General features: G+C 37.2%; 1 protein-coding gene across 2 annotated transcripts; it reads left to right on the plus strand.

Annotated features, from left to right (window-relative positions):
- Positions 1 to 354: 354 nt before the first annotated feature.
- ca14 (carbonic anhydrase XIV) lies at positions 355 to 18425 on the plus strand. Of its 2 annotated transcripts, NM_001328144.1 has the most exons (12): positions 355 to 574; positions 797 to 817; positions 5345 to 5524; positions 5759 to 5904; positions 8296 to 8391; positions 8514 to 8580; positions 8692 to 8849; positions 11903 to 12029; positions 12799 to 12822; positions 12989 to 13073; positions 13373 to 13426; positions 18280 to 18425. In NM_001328144.1, the coding sequence occupies exons 1-12, from the start codon at positions 508 to 510 to the stop codon at positions 18374 to 18376; spliced, it is 1122 nt and encodes a 373-aa protein (NP_001315073.1). In that variant the 5' UTR covers positions 355 to 507; the 3' UTR covers positions 18377 to 18425. The 2 variants fall into 2 exon arrangements, 1 of the variants encoding a protein (NP_001315073.1); NR_137291.1 differs by lacking the exon at positions 11903 to 12029.
- The last annotated feature ends 394 nt before the right edge of the window (positions 18426 to 18819 follow it).

Genomic DNA, 18819 nt, shown 5'->3' on the forward strand with positions numbered 1-18819 from the left:
TAGTTGACGGTTCATTTTGCTGTAGTGACCAGTGATAAATCAGGGACTAAGCCAAAGGAAAATGAACGAATAAATGAAGCTAATTATCTAATTAATTATGCTCTCACTTAAAGTTCTTTGGAGTTTTTTGGTTGTCTGGCAACTCGCCTTCGTAGGTGTTTATTTCTTAGTCAAGAATCTTGTTTAACTCATCCTCTGCTTTTTGGTCCATTATTTCATCCTGACACCATGACCCAAAGTGTTCTTAATTCGGCTGTGCAGTTGGCTCAGTATTACTACTTTTGAGTCTCTCTCTCTCTGTCTCTCTCTCTCCCCCACCTCCCCCTATTTATCACCAAAGTACCCCTGCAGCCAGGCTTTCCTTGCAACTTTTCAGTGACCAGCAGCAAATGATTATTTCCATTCAATTGTCCTTTAATCCTTACTAGTGTGTCTAAATTTTATATTAATTCTAAATTTATATTAATTGTGTGAGTGTAAGTTGCGCGTTGGGAGAATAGTGAAATCATGGATCATATCTGGACAACCTTGGCTTTTTCTTTTGTTTTGAAGTGTGTGGAGTGCTCAGGAAGTGGTAAGATTTATTTGTTTCATTAATCCAGTAGCCTGAAAAATCGCCTTTATGGTTACCATTACAACTAAACACAGATGAATTTAGCAACATTTAATAAACAAGAATTAAACTGTTCTGGTGTTACCAGTTGTCCATGTATGCTGTTGATGTTTATTTATTTATTTATTCATTTGAGAAATCAGGCTTAATGAATATTTTATTCCCTGTTTCCTTTTTTCATAGCAACAAAATGGACATATACAGGTAATACAGTTCTTTATTTCTTCTTTTTAAGTTTTCCAAGATTTTGTGACTTTTCTATTCTACTTGCATTGCATTCCCTTGTGATTAGGTTTACATTTCTCATTCATAAGCCAATTTCATTTTAGAAGAAACAGAAAACAAACAATAAATAAGAAAATAAATAATAAAATTTCCTGATAAAAGTAAATAAGCACAGGTGAGTACGTGATGTAAGGCATATCATTTATGATTACAAACATTCAGCTTTTTATTTACTGCTATACTTACTGCTATACAATAAATTATTATTTTACATATTTTTGAGGAGAGAAACAATGTTTTACTTAAATGGAAAAAGAAGCAGATACATGTCTTCATTCTAAAATGTTTATGTTCTTTGGAAAATATCTTTTTCTGTATTATTTATAGTCTATTATTTATTATTAAACACTCGTTAAATATGAAATAATCTAATCAAACAAATATTTGGGGCATCATGCAAGAGGTCAGATGGAGAATGTGTGGTACAGTGTTGTCAAAGAGATCACCTTGGTAACCACAGAGACAGAGAGTTTAGCAGGGGTTTGAGGGAATAATCTTCTTTGTGAACAAGATCTGAGTGCGCCTCTAATGACTATGTGGGTCAGACCTGACTTGGCACCAAGCAGAAACAAACTCACTGAAAATCAAAATAGAATTTTTTATTAGATTTGTCTTTAAAAACGTTTTTTTTTTACTGCCCTGTCTTTGTATTTATAATCATGCAGACTGACAATGAACATGTGTGTATGTAGTCTTTGTTTTGAAACCATGTGCCTCCTCATTATTTTGCATGACTTAACACTTAGCTAATACTTCACAATAGCCACGTTTCACTGCCTGGACAAAAAAAAAGCATGCTTGCGTTTTCACTGTCACTTCCAGGGCTTTATTGGAAGAGCCATCAGGCAGGGGCTTTGGGCCACCATATTATCTTATAACTTGTGAGTTCCTCTTGAGTCAAATGATGATCTGCAACGTTGCTCGTTTTACACATTAACGTTAACTCATAAAAGCCTCAATACCAGTGAAAATCTCAATTAATCAGGGATTGTTATATTATGATAACTAACAACAAATCTATATTAATTGATACTTATGATATAGTTATGATTACAAGTGTATTAATAAATACACATCATGCTTCTGAAAATAATGAGGACCATTTGGAATTTTGGAATTATTTGGAAACAAATAATTTATCACTGTAATAATACATTAAAATACATAAAATATTAATATTTAGTATTTATCTGGTTGAACTTTTCATTTGCTTCTGCTTTATATCTTTGTTGATACTATATTTCTGCATCCATGTAAGATGTACTCTGGCTTACTCATATAATCCTTATAATGCAGGTATTTTTCCGTCTCTTTGTTGCTTTGGCTGATAAGATAACAGTATAATAAGAGATCACTCAAACATCCATAGATTGCACAATTTGTTTTGGAAGATTTATACAATTACACATTCTTTTTTTGTGAGATATACATTATAATTTAAACAATTCTTCAAAATATGTTATATTTTGGACAAAAAAAAAGTGATCCTGTAATCTCAAGAGAAAGCAGGAAAACAGCTAAGTTCATTTCCTCTTCTTGTGTGGAATATTGGTGAAAAATTACTTCTTAAAATGCCTATATAATGCTCCTTCGTGGTTATTTTTTAGGCTATGATTTTGCAATTATGAAATAATATTTCCAGACTCAAAAACAACAAACAAAAATCGCTCAGGGGGTTACTCAAATAATTGGTCAGTGCTCTTTGGGTAGGGGATTCATCAAAACAACAACAGAAATCAGTCCAAGGCACTCAAAAAAAATTAGAAAATTTAAAAAGCCTTTATTCACATGGCTAAGTCTTAAAAAACCTATGCATTTTGGCAGGAAACTGCCTTCATCTGGGTAACAGCGGTCAGGTGCGTCGAGAGTCTCTTTTGAGTACTACATGACTCAGCTAATCATCTCATCAACAATACTCAAATAATTTAACAAATAAGGTCAACTATTATCATTAATTCGGCATAGATAGAACACAGATACACAGACATACACTTCCATATATGAAAAAAAAAAAAAATATATATATATATATATAGCTAATAAACAAGTATGTACCGATAGATATGCTTAGACATGGCATATACATATATACACCCATACGAACACATGCATGTGCACATACATATGTATAAACATGTACACATAAGAATATATATATATATATATATACAAACACATACATATTTAACGATATATTATAATCTGTAAAGCATCTGTAGAGTAACTGTTTGATTAACAAAAAAAGAAGAAAAGTGTAATTCGCCATTAAAACCTGAAAATCTGGTTGCTTTTAATGTATCGATACAAAAAGTCTCTCTGTTTTAACCTTTTATTCCTGTCTTCTCCTCTTGTAGAATTAAAAACATGTTCGATACCAACTATTTTTAATGAACTGTGATTGCCGTGACCTTGATTTTTATAATGTAGGGCCATAGGATATTGTGGATTACAGGATTACAGTTCATCTCTGTTGCTATATTTTGCTTTATTATAAGATTTATGGATTACTCTGTTTTATAGCCACGTTGTTTAAATCTGTGAATCAAATCTTTCATTTATTTTCTTATCGGCTTAGTCCTTTTATTAATCCGGGGTCGCCACTGCGGAATGAACTGCCAACTTATACAGCACGTTTTTACGCAGCGCATGCCCTTCCAGCCGCAACCCATCTCTGGGAAACATCCACACACACTCATACACTATGGACAATTCAGCTTACCCAATTCACCTGTACCACATGTCTTTGGACTGTGGGGGAAACCGGAGCACCCGGAGGAAACCCACGTGAACGCAGGGAGAACATGCAAACTCCACAAAAAAAAAACACCAACTGACCCAGCCAAGGCTTAAACCAGAGACCCAGGGGTCTTCTTGCTGTGAGGCGGCAGCACTACCTACTGCGCCTCTGTGTCACCATATAAATCATTTTATAATTATATAATCTTTCAAGAACAACATGCACATAAACGCACATTATTCCTGAAAAACTACTTATATTCCCCTGCAAATAAACCTATGCAGGTTCTTAATGGGGCCCACTTAGGGCTGACATCAGGGCTCCACTGAGCCGCAAGTGCAGGGCCATTGAGAGTTGGCTCTCTGGCAAAACGTTAGCATATTAGTGCTAGCCTTACATGTCAGCAATCACGCAGTCCCAGGAAGTCCTCACTTGACCTATACAGTGATTCAATTTTGAAGTTTCAACCTTTTGATTGTTAATTCAATATTAATGTTATTTTAAGTTTTGCTATATGGGTCTCTGCCTCAGAAGGAGGTAACAACGTTTAAAATACAATTCTAGCTGTGTGAAAGTGTTAAAGGAATGACAGAAAAATAACTGTAGTAGGAAAGGTGTATTTATAGACAACATAATAAAACAAGAAACCCATACTCTAAAACAGAGGTTCTCAAAGTGGGGGTCGGGACCCCCCGAGGGGTCGCGGGACAATGAAGGGGGGTCGCCTGGTGATTTTCAAAAATCAATTAATTTTTATTAAACCTTAAGACTTACTGTATTTTATCAATAACCTACTGATGAGAAAAAATAGTCGTTTATAGTTACTATAAACTATATAGTTACTATAGTAGTTTATAGTTACTAGTTCTATTGGATTGTGACTTCTCGGGTAATTACATTATACTAAAGACACAGCAATACTGTCAGATGCAGCAGATTTTGTAACACCAGGTTAATTTTTCTAGCCCATTTACAGCACTGACATACATAAAAAAAACAAAGAATAGACTTGGGTCTATTGGTGTGTGTGCGTCATTGCATACAAGCTTTCTGTATTTATAACCACCACCTCAGAGAATATTGGGGGTCACGAGTCACTGGCATTCTCATTTTGGGGGTTGCGGGCTGAAAAGTTTGGGAACCCCTGCTCTAAAACAGTCCAACAATCAAGGTGTGCTGTAAAAGACCTAACATTATAGTCCACTAGTGTATACAATCCATTACAGTGATAATAAAACAGCTTCCAAGATATTGTGGAAGTACAGACAATGGAAACTCCATTATCCAGAGAAGTTGGGCAGCTGTCAGTAGATCTCTTTGTGTTGGCCACGCTGTATATAGTTTCTTGTTTTCAGTTAGATTACTAGTCTTCCTCTACACCGCTTTTAAATGTATACACACACTAAATTGTTAAGAGGAATAAGTTCAATATCACATGGTAAAATATGTCTTGAATGGGACAATGTCACACATATAGTGTCTTTCATTTATACAAATCAGAGGAGGAACTATTTCAAATCTTTAAACTTTAAAAAGGGCCTGCCCATCCAGGGCCTAGTGAGGTCTCCTGAGGGCAAGATGAGGACTGCCATTCGGGTACAGAGTTATTGGGCCAATTTTAAATTTAGAATTTTTTTTTAAAATGTACAAATTTTTATTGACCAACTTCCACCGCAACATTCACCTCACTGTAACACCTTTTGTGTTAGGTGCTGTGGGACAACCAGAATGGATTGAGTTCTTTCCTGAATGTGGTGGTTTCAATCAGTCACCTGTAAATGTGGACACATCACAAACACTACATGACCCAACACTAATTCCTGTGCAGCCCATGGGATACAACCAGCCTGGGAGAAGACCATTCATCCTCTCTAATAATGGCCACACGGGTAAATTAGTTCAAAGTTTATAGAGACTTGTAGTATTCCTGAATAATTAAAATTATTATGTGCCCTTTAAACCAGGGTGGTTTACCATGCTTGGTGGGTAATTTTATAATTTTTAATATTATTTTATCAATATCATTTATGTATTAAATTCACATGACTCTAAAATACTGAAAAAGTGAAATACACAACCCTCCTTACCCTTTATTTGTCCCTTCTGTTTTATTTCTTACACAGTGCAGATGACATTGCCCCACTGGATGGGTGTAGGGGGGTTGCCATCACATTATAGTGCTGTGCAGCTGCACCTGCACTGGGGTAATGGAGTGGGCATAGCAACAGGAAGCGAACACACTATTAATGGACAGAGCACTTCAGCAGAGGTTTGTAAATCTAATAAGCAGATATCACTATAATTAAGCATTACTTGGGTCAGAAATATATAATAGACTCAAATTTGTTGAGCATTGGGGGCTACTACTGTTATCATTTTAAAAAACAAAAATGTGTATTCAAAGTGTTTTCACTGTCATCAGAAAAAGTGTTTCTGTTCCTTCCTTGGGGAACGAGGGTTACTTTAGTAACTGTTGCGTTCCCCATCGGGGAGGGGAACTTCAATGCCATGTGGAAAACTTTCACTATGGGAAAAGAACCACAACGATTGAAACTTGGTTATGCCAAGCTCTAACCTGAGAGGTTTCACTGGTTCAGATATATATTGTGGGGAGTCTAAAAATATACCTAGTTAATTCTAGTAATGTTTTTTAAAATGACTAAACATTGGGAAAGCGTGCAGTCCAGATATTGAGGAGGCTGCGGAGACCATCTGCTGCCCAAATGGGGACACCTGGGGGCAAGAAAGCATATGGTCTAGCCCTGAAAGAGGAAATACTCATTTGAGAAGTCGGTTAGTGGGGAGGGAAGACACGAGCCCGCCTAAGAAGTGGGGACTACATCATGGCTGAGTGAGCATATGAGCCAGTGGGGATCGCTCATAGCAGGCACCTATAGGGCTGGGTATCGAGTTTGATACTTTTTAAGCACCGACCGAATCGTCTTGATACTATCGAGTATCGAAAAAATAATTTTTGTTCGGTACCAAATTTCGATACCCAAGGGTATAATCTTGTCAACGTCTGTGAGAAAACCTGCGGCATCCTTAACATGCTCAGATCAAATGCTGGTGACTGGCTGCAGCGAGGCTATCTTAAAAATCAATAGTTTACGACGGTTACGCCCACTCGCTCAGAGCTTGTCAAATGTGAGGCTGTAATGCGCGTACACTGCACTTTAAAGCATTTTTGCATTGTTTGACTGCAAGAAGATCACGTCGGCGCAGTCATCATACCAACGTGCCAACCACAAGCGTCGTCCTCCGTGACTAATGAGGATAACTGCGTGATAGCTGGGACTCCGAAAGGTAAACAAACATAAGCGCAAGCTGCAATTATGGCCCTTTCCCACCTCCTCTGCCTCAAAATCATTTTAAAGTTAGGCGAGCTTCGTGTTGTAACTTTTGCTTTTTGTCATTATTAAAACACGCACTGCAGGCTACACACACCAGTGCGCACACATCTTTAACTACACACACACACACATCAGGGCCATACCATTACATAAACTGCGTGGGGGTAAATCAGGACTGAACCATTCACTGCTTATACTTCACTTCGCATATTACGCAGTGGCTAGTGTGGCACAAATGACAAAATTCGCAGATCAGATCCGCCACTTTTGACGCTCATAAACAGTCATAAAGTCCTCGGGCTGCAAGAATTAGGAAAATTAGGTTTGCTGAAGGTGTGCAGCTGTGGGGCAGTAAGGGGTTTGCGTCTTTAATAAACTATGACAGTTTGCGTTCACTAAACAGTAAGAATGATTAATAAATCCATAAGAAACAGACCCTTAAAAGTCACGTCTCGCTTTCAGTTTCGGGGATAGGCGCGTTTTGCACTCACACACAAGTGTACCGCGCTAAAGCCCATGTAAAGCACTCTGGCACACTGTTAGTGTGAGTACGCCCTAAAAGAACATGTAAAAATTGTAAAGAATGTAAAAGCCGCGATGCAGGGGACAACTGGGGCGGGTCACTCGTTTGCAAGAGCGAGCCAAGATCTTAACTACGCAACAGACATACCATCACATTGATGGCATGCACTGTCCGCAAGCACCGCATAAACAGATTGGACCCCCAGACATGCAACACAGTGCTCGTACCCATCATCAAGGACAGGGAACCACCGCATCCAGAAACGCACGTTCGAAACGACATCTTGAAAATGACGCTTTGCACGACCGTGTTGCTCTTTTAGGAAACTTGCAACAATACAAACCACTCTGGATGACTGGACCCAAAGAACGTCAGGCAAGGAAGAAACCCAGTTCAACTGTCTCACCGCGTATCGCACACTCTGGACCGGGAGAAGCAGGCTGCTTTCTCGTTCTCTCTCTCTGTTGATCACAGTCGGAGAAACCCTCATAAGACTCTTTTAGAAGCTTTGTGAAAGGCTCTGAAAGCAGCCTGATGTGCAACCAGATGTGCACGCTGATGCTGTCAACTCATTGGCCCGTTTTATAACTTTTTCAGATGATTGGATTCTAATAAAATCCCCATAGTGGAAGTTTTCCACATAGCATTGAATTTTTCCTCCTGATGGGGAACTTTCGTTGCATGACAACTTTAGAAAACAAGATGTCTATTGCATGATATGCAGCATGCAGAACTGCCTAATTATGTTATACCCTAATCACACACACCCTCTCTTTTCTGTCAGCTTCATATTGTCCATTACAATACAGAGGTTTATGCAAATCTGTCAGAAGCTATGATGCAGAAGAATGGCCTGGCTGTGTTAGGGATCCTAATTGAGGTGAGTGTACCTTTTCTCTAACTATATTAAGATTCAAAATGTGTTGACATACAGTATGTGTGTGTGTTATCAATTAACATTACAACTGTATCTGCATCTCATTCTGTTGTTTATTTTGTCAGACAGGTGAAGAGGTTAATCAGGCATATGGAAGTATTTTTAACTATCTGGGACGCATCAGATATGCAGGCACGTCTTTTTGTATGTCTTCGTGTGATTTATTGTGCCTCAGGTTTTTGTTTAAAAAAATATAAGACACTTTTGCAACTTTTGATAGCCTACTTGTCTAACTTGTTACAGGACAGAAGGTGGCTATCCCATCATTTGATTTACAGTCTCTGTTACCTGAAAATCTCAGCCAATATTTTCGCTACAATGGCTCACTCACCACCCCACCCTGCCACGAGAGTGTCCTCTGGACCATCTTCAATGAAAGGGTTAAAATCTCTCACTCGCAGGTACAGAAATCCATGTGTTATCTTTAATACTTAAAGGTGCAATAGGGGATTGTCTTCAGATCTTTTGTTGTGCTGGTTGAAAGTTTCTTCGCATTGCAATAGTAATCATTATTGCAAATGATCTAAATGCATATGTATTAGGGGTGTCACGATTCCGATTTTAAATCGAAATCGATCTAAATTTATGCTCGATTTCGATTATCGAATCAAAAAATAGAATCGTCGATGCTGCCACGCCCCCATGTCACGTCAGCTTGGCTTGCCAAGCGGGGAAAAAAACAGGCTTGTTGAAGTGCTTGTTAAACTGCAGAAGCAGGAGACCCGTCGACAGAACTTAAACCCTCTCCTCTTTCAATGAAGTCGCCGGTGTGTAAGCATTTTGGATTTCCAGTGAGCTATGTTGACAACGTTCGTGTTGTCGACAAAAAAAAACACCTCCGCCCGCCCCCGTTGCAAATCCGCTCGCAAAAAGTACACACTAAGGCCATGTTTACACTGTCTTTGTTTTTAAATGGCATTTTAGAACAACAACGATTTGACATCCACAGTGGCGTGTAGCATTTCTAAACAGCTCTCCTTCCTCTACCTCTGAAAATGAACATCACGTGACTACACAGACACAGACGCACACACAGCCATGCGCTCGAGACAGCAGGTCCAGGCAGTCAGAGGACTGCTTCAATCTTTCACTCACTTGTACTTAGTCATTTTAGCAAACACCTCAGATACTGTTGGCTGGTTCCTGTTGGTTGTGCGCCTTTTTTACCGACACCATTATAACGACACAGATCACTGCCTATTCACGAGTCCCGCAGAAAAAGTGATTGACAGGTGGTAATTATGTGTGTAACTTACCTTTATTCATTTACTGTATGATTTGTTTATGGGTAAAACAAAGACCATGCAGTTCAGGTAGTTTAAACGGTAGGCTACAAATAATTCATTCGTCATTAATTAATTAATTATTCATAATCAAAAATCGAATCGAATCGTGCCTTTAGAATCGAAAATGTAATCGAATCGAGGATTTGAAGGATCATGACACCCTTAATATGTATTTTACCTCCTGGGTAAGGCATAGGACTAAAAAATGTTTGGCCAATTAAACACTTTAGGCTGATCATTACGTAAGGTAGCCCAAACTGTCATTTAACGAATGTAATTTTGTATATCTGCGCAGCCCGTTCACACATATAGATGCTTAATTTGGGCATTCACATGAAGGGTGGTGACCTGCTGCTGCTAACAGAAAAAGTGACAATGGCAGAGCTTCTTTCAATAACGCTTTTGCATGCTGTTTTGTATGCTTTGTTCTGACAGGTATGCATGTTTTAAAACTTGTAAATTATAATTTAATCAAAATATAGTCAGTTAAATATACCTAAGCATTTATCTAGTTGGTCAAGCATAAAACTAGGGATGCACGATATATCGGCGGCCATATCGTTATCGGCTGATAAATTACATAATTGTACAGAACTGCCTGCCTTGCGTATGTGTGGGTGGAACTTGTTCAGACTTGTCCAGTGCACTATAATGGTACTCTTCTAACATTATTTATTCCTTCAAAGTCCGTCCTTTCTTCATGTGGTATTGCTTTGCGTTAATAACTCAGTAAGTAACCATATTCCTTATCATTGTAGATATGTTTAAATGTGTGCCATTGTTTATTTTGCTTTAAATCGCCCCAGGAAAAAAATATCACATGTGCAAACATAACAGCAGCGATGCACATGTGCTTAACAACTTGTTGGGTTGTTTGTAATCTAATATGATTATTTGTTATTGTCAACACGTTGCTTGCCATGTGTTGTTAATGTAAGATTGTATTCAGTTTGATCAGAATATTCATATTGATTACATTAAAAAAATCTAAAACGCCATTTTCTAAAGTAATACAATCTGTATCCAGCTGTTCGCTTGTATGGTGGCTCTGAACTGTCAAAACACCTCTAAAAAAAGGCTTTTTCGGACATTATATATTTTTACATATGTACATTACTGTAATACATTTTATTCAAGAACATTTCAGCTGGTTTCAGTCCTTAGCTCTTTCATTTTCATTTTATTTAAAAATATATTTAACTTCCTTGTTGATTAAATCCCATTTTGTTATTTAACCTATTATTTTTGTGCAACAGTCAAGTTGCATGTTAATTTACTATGAAGAAAAGGAAATAATTTATTTTTTGCTTGCTGATTTATGTAAAACCGTGAATATAGGTCTATATAATCACTTTGCAATTTTGAACCTATAGCTTTTTTGCTTTGAGTATAGACTATTCAGTTCATAAGAGCAGTTCAATCTCAAAATGTAACATTCTGAAATATTTATAATTATCGGCTCTATATATCGGCTATCGGCCTCTAAGTCTGAAGAGTTATCGGTTATCGATATCAGCCAAAAAAATTATATCTGTGCATCCCTACATAAAACAATATGAACACTCTTTAAACACAATCGCTGTGAGTAGCAGCGATGCCGGTCATGTCTTGATAACTTAAGTGTAAAGTAAAAAGCAATACGGATGACAGAATATTTCTGTTTTTAGCAGTCCTTTTTTCCTTTTACTCCTCTACTACATTGTGCTGACAACAACTATGGGAACACTGCACAAAGTGCTTGTCTGCGTAGATGTCAGCAGACAAAACCAAACGTTCACCATGGAAATCTTTGCATGCATGAAATACTGCACATTAGGACATGTATGTTTGGCTTGGTATACAACTGAAACGTGCTAGATATAATACAGTTTTCAAAAAGTTTGGAATTGCAGTATTTAATATAAAGTACTAGTAAGTCTTCTCTTTGGTGAATGATGTGATATAGTGTTAAAATGTGGTCATCTATTTGTCGTGTGTGCATTCACAACTTCAGGCAGGGAGGGACATGTGTTCTCAATGATAGTATACCCAATAAGCTTTTTCACAATTCACCTACTGCACCTTTAAATGGGGAACTTCTGAAATCTCAAAAACTTCTTTTCAAACAGTTTAACAGTTAAATAACAAAAATAACATATTTCAAATTTCTTCTCTTGTTCTTATATTAGTTGTTAAAATTAGAGACAGTATTGTATTCCAGTAAGGCAGAAGAGGAAGAACCCACCATTCTCCAGGATAACTACCGTGCCACACAACCACTTAACCACAGAACTGTCCTGTCCTCTTTCATTCCTGGTAGGAAAGAGAGGGAAATAATGAAAAAGGGAGGGGAAGAGAGAATATGGTTGTGGGTGAGGGTTTATGTAACCGTACAGTTTGTTTACATGTTGGGAGAGCAGTATGAAACAGATGTAATAGCACTTGAGGAAGGAATTTAGGACTGTTTCGAATGTTTCTAGCATAAAAATAAATGTGTCAGATACTCAATGATTTTTCTTCTAAGGACTTGAAAGCACATATGTAAAGGGTTATATAATCACAACTGTGTAATCATTTGCTGACTCCTTTGCTAAAACCAGTAACACTTTATTTTGTCAATGGTATTTTTAAATAATAGAATTCTTAAAAAGTAAACAGAAACTAAAACTGCAACAGCCAAATTTCAGTTCATCCTTTTTATCCATGGAAATGTGTTACAAATTACTTAATCCAGCATATATATATATATATATATATATATATATATATATATATAATTTATATATACATACAGGTATAAGAGAATTTATGATAAAATATCTTCCAGTTTACATTTGTCATATGGATTGCTTCTGATATATTTTGTTATAAAGTATATCTACATACTGATTCTTGAAAAAAAAAAACTGTATTCCCAAAAAATATATAATATATGGTGTTGAAATAACATAAGGATTAGCAAATGATGTCATAATTTTTGGTTGAACTTTTTTTTATCATTGAAGTGGTATGAATCAACAAAATAATTAACATTTTCTTGTACTGCCTATAACTTCTTTTTTTCTCACACTGTTCCCTTTTCCAGTCTCAGTTCAAATCTATACTGCTGGTGAGAAACACTTAATACTAATTAGTATATTAGTAATTTGAATGTGTAAACATTCAATATTTGAAAATAGTTTTTCTTTATGTCTTTAGTCGGCTCTATATCTTTATGCTATATTTATGCTCATATTATTGCATCTTTTTATTACAACATCTTGTCTCTGTCTCAGGTGAAATTGCAGCAATTGTGATTGGATCTCTGTTTGGATGTATTGGTTTGGCTGTTATTATCTGGTTCATTGTAAAAACTATTCGGTAAGACTTTTTTAAATATTCTGTACAATTGTTTATTTGTGTGTTTTTTAGAGATTAATGCTATTTAAAGATAATACGATCACCTGCCACCACCCTCCTGTTTTATTATTTCATGGGAAACTCCTGTAATTTTTTGTATTTATAATTTGTGTTTTCAGTGCAGAATATTTATTTAAAAAAAACATCTGATTCAAAAATGTATTTAGACTAGTTTGTCTTGTGTTTCTGTTTTCGTCTTTAACATACCTTTTCTTTTGCCTGTGATTTCTTTTGTTTGTTTTATCTCTCATCATGGCAAGCTTAACATCCAGTTGGGATGTCCTGCAAAGTATCCAACCTGCTCCTCAGCCCAGGTCAGTCCTTGAACATTCAAAGCCATAAGTCTTGAGTATGGCTATATGAGACTAGATGCATATAAATTAATATTAATGTGAAGACCATGGCTTATAAGTATCGTCTATAAACAGCATATTGAAATTAGACTAACACTTAAACATGAATACAAAAATCTCACCACACAAACAGCTTTTAATTCATTTATTTTATTAATGAACATGTAGGTGGTGTATTCATTTAACAAGTCAGCTTGTATGGTTATGCGGTAAATGCCCAGTCTAAAACACTCATATACTGTGTCAATTTGGTTTATTTAATTCAATTATACTACATGTCTTTGGGCTATGGAAGGAAACCAGAGTACATTTACATTTAGTCATTTAGCAGATGCTTTTATCCAAAGCGACTTACAAATGAGGACAAGGAAAACCCACGCGACCATGGGGAGAACATGTAAATTTCACACAGAAATGCCAACTAGACCAGCCTGGACTCGAACAAGTGAGGTTCTTGCTTTGAGGCAACTGTGTTAGAAGAAAGAGAGGCTCCTGCAGGAGCAAAGTTGAAAACAGGTGCCAAGTGTAAGTGGCTCAAGCGAGAGTGGTCACTTCTGCTAGAGTGGTGCAATGATAGGCAGTATTGAAAGGCAATGTGCACTCCTGCGAAAGTGTTTAACTGCTGCGGCAAGGCAGGAGAGTGTATGTAATGTAATGTAAATTTATATAGCGCATTTATCGTGTATGGGGAATTGTCCTTTCACACCAACACCAGTGTGCAGGATGCACTTGGATGATGCGACTGCAGCCACAGGACACAGCTATCGGTGGAGTCGAGCGATGGTGATAGAGACAGGGATGATTGGGAGGCCATGATGGTTAATGGCTCAAGAGAGAACTTGGACAAGTCACCGGGGTTACACCGCTACTCTTCTTGAGAAGTGCTATGGGATTTTTAATGACCACAGAGAGTCAGGACCTCGGTTTTGCCCACTGACAGTATTGTGTTCTCTTCACTCTTACTGGGGCATTAGGACTCACACAGACAACAGGTTGAGCACCCTCTGCTGGCCTTACTAACATCACTTCGAACAACAACCTTGTTGGGGAATGTAGCTCAGTGCCTACTCACACTATGCTATCCGAACCGTGCCCAGGCCCGTTTCCCGGATCATTTGAGAAGTGTGAGTGTGCTGAATTGGGCTCAGGCATGGTTCACTTGGCCGGCTCTGGCTCAACGATATAACTAAAGAAATGTCCAATGTGCTGAGCGAGATCGCTTCTGACCAGCGCATCATCGATGACATAAGCGTGCCCAGGCTCGAATGTAATGTGAGTGCGGGCCGTTGGGGGAGACGGGGGGGTAGGGGGTGGACAAGCGTGCTTTGGCTCGTTTCAAGGCAACTGTACATAGTGTGGGTACGCCCTTAGTGCGAGCCGTTTCTGCTGGTTTCAGAGGTTTCTGTTGATAGTGGAGTAGAAAGTGGGTGTGGTAATAGTGGAGTACAGATTGAGGATGTTGGATTATTGAGATGGCATGGAGCATTAGTGTTGGAGGGGGGGGCTGTGGGCTAAGGGTAGAGGAGAGCTGACAGTGTATTTCCACTGGATATTCTACAGGAAAGACAGCAATTTCAAATAAATCATTTGGACCTTGGATTTAATAGTTGTACTTAACAGAACTGAAAGTTGTAAAATAAGCTTAGGGATAAGCCAAGGTCTTGAAGGGAATTTTATAATAATAACGAGTGGTAGAAAGTCAGGCAACAACCAATTGCTGTGACCATGGCTGTATGCTCAGTTAGTGATTTTCCGCCAATTTTAAAAGTTCCGGTGGTGGTTAATTTGACCATTACCAATTTCAGAAGTCCTTATTATGTCATCATTTAAGTAATAGGCGTGAAACCAGATGAAAAGCTAGTGCTGTCTGGAAAGTAGAATATAATGTGAGAATTCTTGCCCATGCTCATGTATTGTATACTTACCAAGTATTCAGACTAATCGGAGCGATTTGTAATGAAGGACAGTTCACTGGATCCATATTAAACAGCAATGACACTATGGTAAAGTGTTGTCTTCTTTTATTTCCCTATCGGGCAGGTGTCATAAGCACATGCCACGCAGTAAAATCCTCAGAGTAAAATGTACTCAGTTCAGAGAATATTTGGTCCCTCTCTAAATTGAGCAAAATGTACTCAGCAGCAGAGTTCAAGTTAATGAGACAATGAAGGGGATTAATTAAGTGATGGTTGAGCACTGCTGATGAACACCTGGTGTTAATTTGACATAGTGTATTTAATTTGACCAAAATGTAAACAATTAATTTTAAATTACAGAAACTAATTATATATTATGTGTAACATTTTGGAAGTAATTCAATTGTAAGTAAATAGCACGATTACTAGACACTACAGGTTTGCCTTGGCACGACTTCTCAGTCTTTGCTACAATACAAAGGCAGAGGACTGTAACTTCAAAATAGGGGTCAAAGGTCAAAGTCTCAAGACAGTGGCTGTTTCTCAATTCCAAGAACGCAGAGAACGGACTTGTGTTCTTGTGGAGACCGGTCTTGCCAGGTGTCCTCAGAAGAACGAATTTAGGAGACCGCGAGGGCAGAGAACATGTCCTTTGAGAATTGAGATGCTGCGTTACAGATGCTAAACATTACAGACTTCATACAACGATTTATTGTTTTCCCCGTTTTCAAAACATATACTTTGCATAAAAACATTAAAAATCTATGTCGCACAATATAAATAAAACAGATTTTAATACGAATTCAGCAAACAAACACCCTTAATGTGTTTATTCCTTTATTAAGATGTCCATGGTAATGTTTACTTTCACCGTTTCATTTAGGGAAACTCCTGAGGTAATTAAGTGATATCTCTGAACATTAATAATAAATCTAAATAAAATGCAGCTCTTCCCACCTCCAGTCGCAATGACTTCTGGGGCTTCCAGAGCGAGTTCGTTGCTCAAGTCTATATCGTTGCGTCCTCGATATCAAAAATAACATCCGGGAAGTTTCACGCGTTCTCCGTACTTGCGGTCTTGAGTATTGGAACTGAACTTAGTAAGCTGATGATGACGTTGCACGAGAACACGAGAACGCAAGACCGCTGAAGAACGCATATTGAGATACAGCCACAGCTTTACCACCACCAAACTGGCAGTTTTAGTTAATACGTGGATAACTTATTTTTTACTTTTGTTGCATATTTTTCTTTTTAAATTTTTTATTTGACACATTATTCATTTTAAAAAGATTTTAGAAAGGTAAAGAGTTCCATGGAAATTTTTATTTAAATTGCAAATGTGCCTTAATAGGAGAAGTGACTAGTCTAAGGGGAAAAGAGAATGCAAAAGGATGTTCAAGAGTATGCCAGTCTAAACAAGTTTAGGAACCGCTGATGTACAGTCTAGGTCATACGCATGATATCGAAAATGAACTCAAAATTAATGCAACATTAGTGTAACGTTACAATACAGAGACAAAAATAGTGTAATAGTGTAAACAATTACTTACAAATTACAGAAACTAATTATATATTATGTGTTACATTTTTGAAGTAATTCAATTGTAAGTAAATATCATGATTACCAGACACTACAGGTTTGCCTTGGCACGACTTCTCAGTTTTTGCATACAATACAAAGGCAGAGGACTTTAACTTCAAAATAGGGGTCAAAGGTCAAGTTTGAGCACAAGATTATTTTTATGTAGATAAATGTCATTACTCATTCATTCATTCATTCATCATTTTCTTTATGGCGTGTTTTATGCAGGGGATGCCCCTCCAGCTGTAACCCATCACTGCGAAACACCCATACACTCTCGTTCACACACATACACTACAGCCAATTAAGTTTTCCCAATTCACCTATAGTGCACCCCACGCAGAGAACATGCAAACTTCACACAGAAATGACCCAGCCGAGGCTCGAACCAGCAACCTTCTTGCTGTGAAGCAACATCGCTACCCACTGTGTCACCAAATGTCATTACTAAAACATGTAATTGCCAATTTTCCAATGTCCTATCTATAACTAATTTGTCTGGGCAACAACAAAAAAATCTTTGAAGTCATTGTTCTTATATCAACCCTTTAGCGAGTTAAGGTCTTTTGCCTTTGTATGGCAGCACACCTCTCTAGGAGACCCGAATCCCTACTTCTCTTTTCCGCTCTAAAAAATTGCCTTTTTGAATTAATATGGCAGTGAACTTAAATGATAAAAAAAATGTAACAAATCTTTATTTGCGCCTGAACTACTAAACCAAATTTAAAACAATTTTACTAATGGTTTTGCTTTACTTGCACACTAGTTTGATCATAAATTACTACCATTATTACTATATTCTATAAATATTATTATAACTATATGCGTACATGTTATGCTGACAATCAAAAACAAAATTACTTGATATCACAGGCGATTGTCTTCTGACGGAATGCACCTTAAAAGAGATGAATGACACCCATAGACTTTAAGAAGCATTTGGCTCTTTAGGATCTATATAATTTGTAAAGACTTGCAGGTTAAGAAAACAGCATGGTAAGAAGTTGCCGTGGGCATTGGTGCAGATGAACAGTAAAAATAAAAGAATTTATGTATACATAGATAAATATGTAACTAGATAGAATACACAGAGATAGATTAATCTGTGCAACAGTTGCCAATCCCCTGCACGATGCAAAAGCAGCCATTGTGAAAGGCAAATGCCTGCGCACTACTTCTACTCTCCATACACACTGCGCATACATGTAAAACAGGCATAATGTGTTAGCTATATCTCTGTTAATTAGGCATTTTGAAGGCAATTCCTTGATATTACTGGCAATAATGTTTTTTCTTTTTTGGATTTTTCCCAGAATGCAAGATGCAAACGAACACAAACAGGACACGGACTTAAAGATGACCTCTAATCAAGAAAAAACAAAGGACACTGAACATCAGCCTGAAACTTGATTTTAAACCTGTGTATATCTTGACGTTTTGGTAAACTGTTGGTTATCAATCGTGGTCCTGAGGACTCATTTGTACTGTCATTTTGTACATTTGTACCTGAGCACATTTATATTTTATTTCTGTAGTACTTTTACAATGTGTCAAAGCATATTTTCTAATGGTGGAACAATACAGACTTATGATGGTTCGGTTTTGATTTCGCCGTGGTTCTGTACATGATAAGTTCAAAAAAAAAAACAGGATGCTGTCAACAAAAAGAAAAAAAAATACAAGCAAAATACAATACTAAATGTATACAATATAGCAAAGATACTACTAAAATAAACTGCTTTCAGGTTTCTGAGGTATTTAACTAGTTTCCAGTTAAATAAAATGCATAATAATCAAATTTAACACTGCATACTATAAATAATCTTCACTGTAAAATTTTAATAAATGTTAAC

This window comes from Danio rerio, chromosome 16 (genome assembly GCF_049306965.1).
Source record: "Danio rerio strain Tuebingen ecotype United States chromosome 16, GRCz12tu, whole genome shotgun sequence".
NCBI lineage: Eukaryota > Metazoa > Chordata > Actinopteri > Cypriniformes > Danionidae > Danio > Danio rerio.

What these genes read in the sequence shown, in the direction of transcription:
- ca14 (NM_001328144.1), top strand. Translation starts at nt 508, where the DNA reads ATGGATCATATCTGGACAACCTTGGCTTTTTCTTTTGTTTTGAAGTGT. An exon ending in TGTGGAGTGCTCAGGAAGTG is followed by an intron (nt 575 to 796) that starts GTAAGATTTATT and finishes CTTTTTTCATAG; the next exon opens with CAACAAAATGGACATATACA. An exon ending in TTAAAATCTCTCACTCGCAG is followed by an intron (nt 8,850 to 11,902) that starts GTACAGAAATCC and finishes TTCTTATATTAG; the next exon opens with TTGTTAAAATTAGAGACAGT.